This window comes from Neopelma chrysocephalum, unplaced genomic scaffold, assembly GCF_003984885.1.
Source record: "Neopelma chrysocephalum unplaced genomic scaffold, ASM398488v2 Primary Assembly neopelma1_93959, whole genome shotgun sequence".
Taxonomy (NCBI): Eukaryota; Metazoa; Chordata; class Aves; order Passeriformes; family Pipridae; genus Neopelma; species Neopelma chrysocephalum.
Genome location: NW_020922669.1, coordinates 1 through 1,134, shown reverse-complemented (window position 1 = coordinate 1,134; position 1,134 = coordinate 1). Strand labels below are relative to the sequence as shown.

General features: G+C 61.6%; 1 protein-coding gene across 1 annotated transcript; it reads left to right on the top strand.

Moving 5' to 3' along the window:
* Positions 1 to 25: 25 nt before the first annotated feature.
* On the top strand, positions 26 to 1,128 carry LOC113980379 (alpha-tectorin-like; the record flags this gene model as incomplete). The annotated part of the gene is made up of 2 exons (XM_027707595.1): positions 26 to 286; positions 564 to 1,128. Coding segments are annotated over exons 1-2 (748 nt in total), but the record flags the coding sequence as incomplete, so codon positions are not given.
* Positions 1,129 to 1,134: the final 6 nt, after the last annotated feature.

The following is a 1,134-nucleotide window of genomic DNA, read 5'->3' as shown; positions in this document are numbered from 1 at the left end:
GGTGCAGGGTGGGAAACCCGTGTGCCTCGAACACTCCTACGGCATCTGTCACGTCCACGGGGACCCTCACTACAACACCTTTGACAAGGTGACGCACAACTTCATGGGCAACTGCACCTACACCCTGGCCAAAGTGTGCTCCAACACCACCTCCCTGCCCTACTTCAACGTGGAGGCCAAGAACGAGCATCGTGGCAACACCAGGGTGTCCTATGTGCGCGAAGTGCTGGTTGAGGTGTACGGACAGCGCATTGCCATCCTCAAGCAGGAGAAGAGCCAAGTGCTGGTAGGCAGCGGGACTGGCATGGGCGTGGCGTGGGTGCAAGGCAGGGCTGGCTGTTCCTGGCAGGGCCTGGCATGTACCAGCTGTCTCCATTTTTGAGCAGAGGCCCCTGCAGTGGGCAGGACACAGACATGGGTCTGTGGGCCTTAGGGGTAGTGGGGTGTGGGGGCATCCCAGGCAGCTGTTTGCCGTGCCTGGCCTGGCAGCTGCTTTCCCCAGGCAGGAGACCCCAGGGAGGCCAGGGACAAGTCCAGGGCCCATGGTGCTGTGTCTGCCCTAGGTGAACGGCTTGCGCCAGACCCTGCCGGTGAGGGCAGCGGGAGGTGCGATCACGGTGAGCCAGAGCGGCCGCTACGTCGTCCTGGAGACAGACTTCAGCCTCAGAGTGTCCTACGACACTGACCACTCGGTGGAGGTGAAGGTGCCCACCACCTACTTCAACCTGACCTGTGGCATGTGCGGGAACTTCAACAACCGGAGAGACGACGAATACATGATGCCCAACGGGCAGCAAGCCGCAGACTCCAATGCGCTGGGGGAGAGCTGGCAGGTCCCAGACAGTGACCCCTCTTGCGGTGTCCCCGTCCCCTCCCCACCCTGCAGTGCAGAAGAGGAGGAGCTCTACAAGTCGGACCGCTTCTGTGGCATACTGACCAGCAGGCCCAGCTCTTTTGAGGAGTGCCACAGCGTGATCAACCCCCAGAGCTACTTTGACACCTGCCTCTATGACCTTTGTGCCCTGAATGGTGGCCAGGAGTTTCTGTGTGCTGCTCTGGAGGCCTACGCTGACGCGTGCCAGGCAGCCGGCGTGACTCTTCTGCCCTGGAGGAATGCTACCTTCTGCCGTGAGT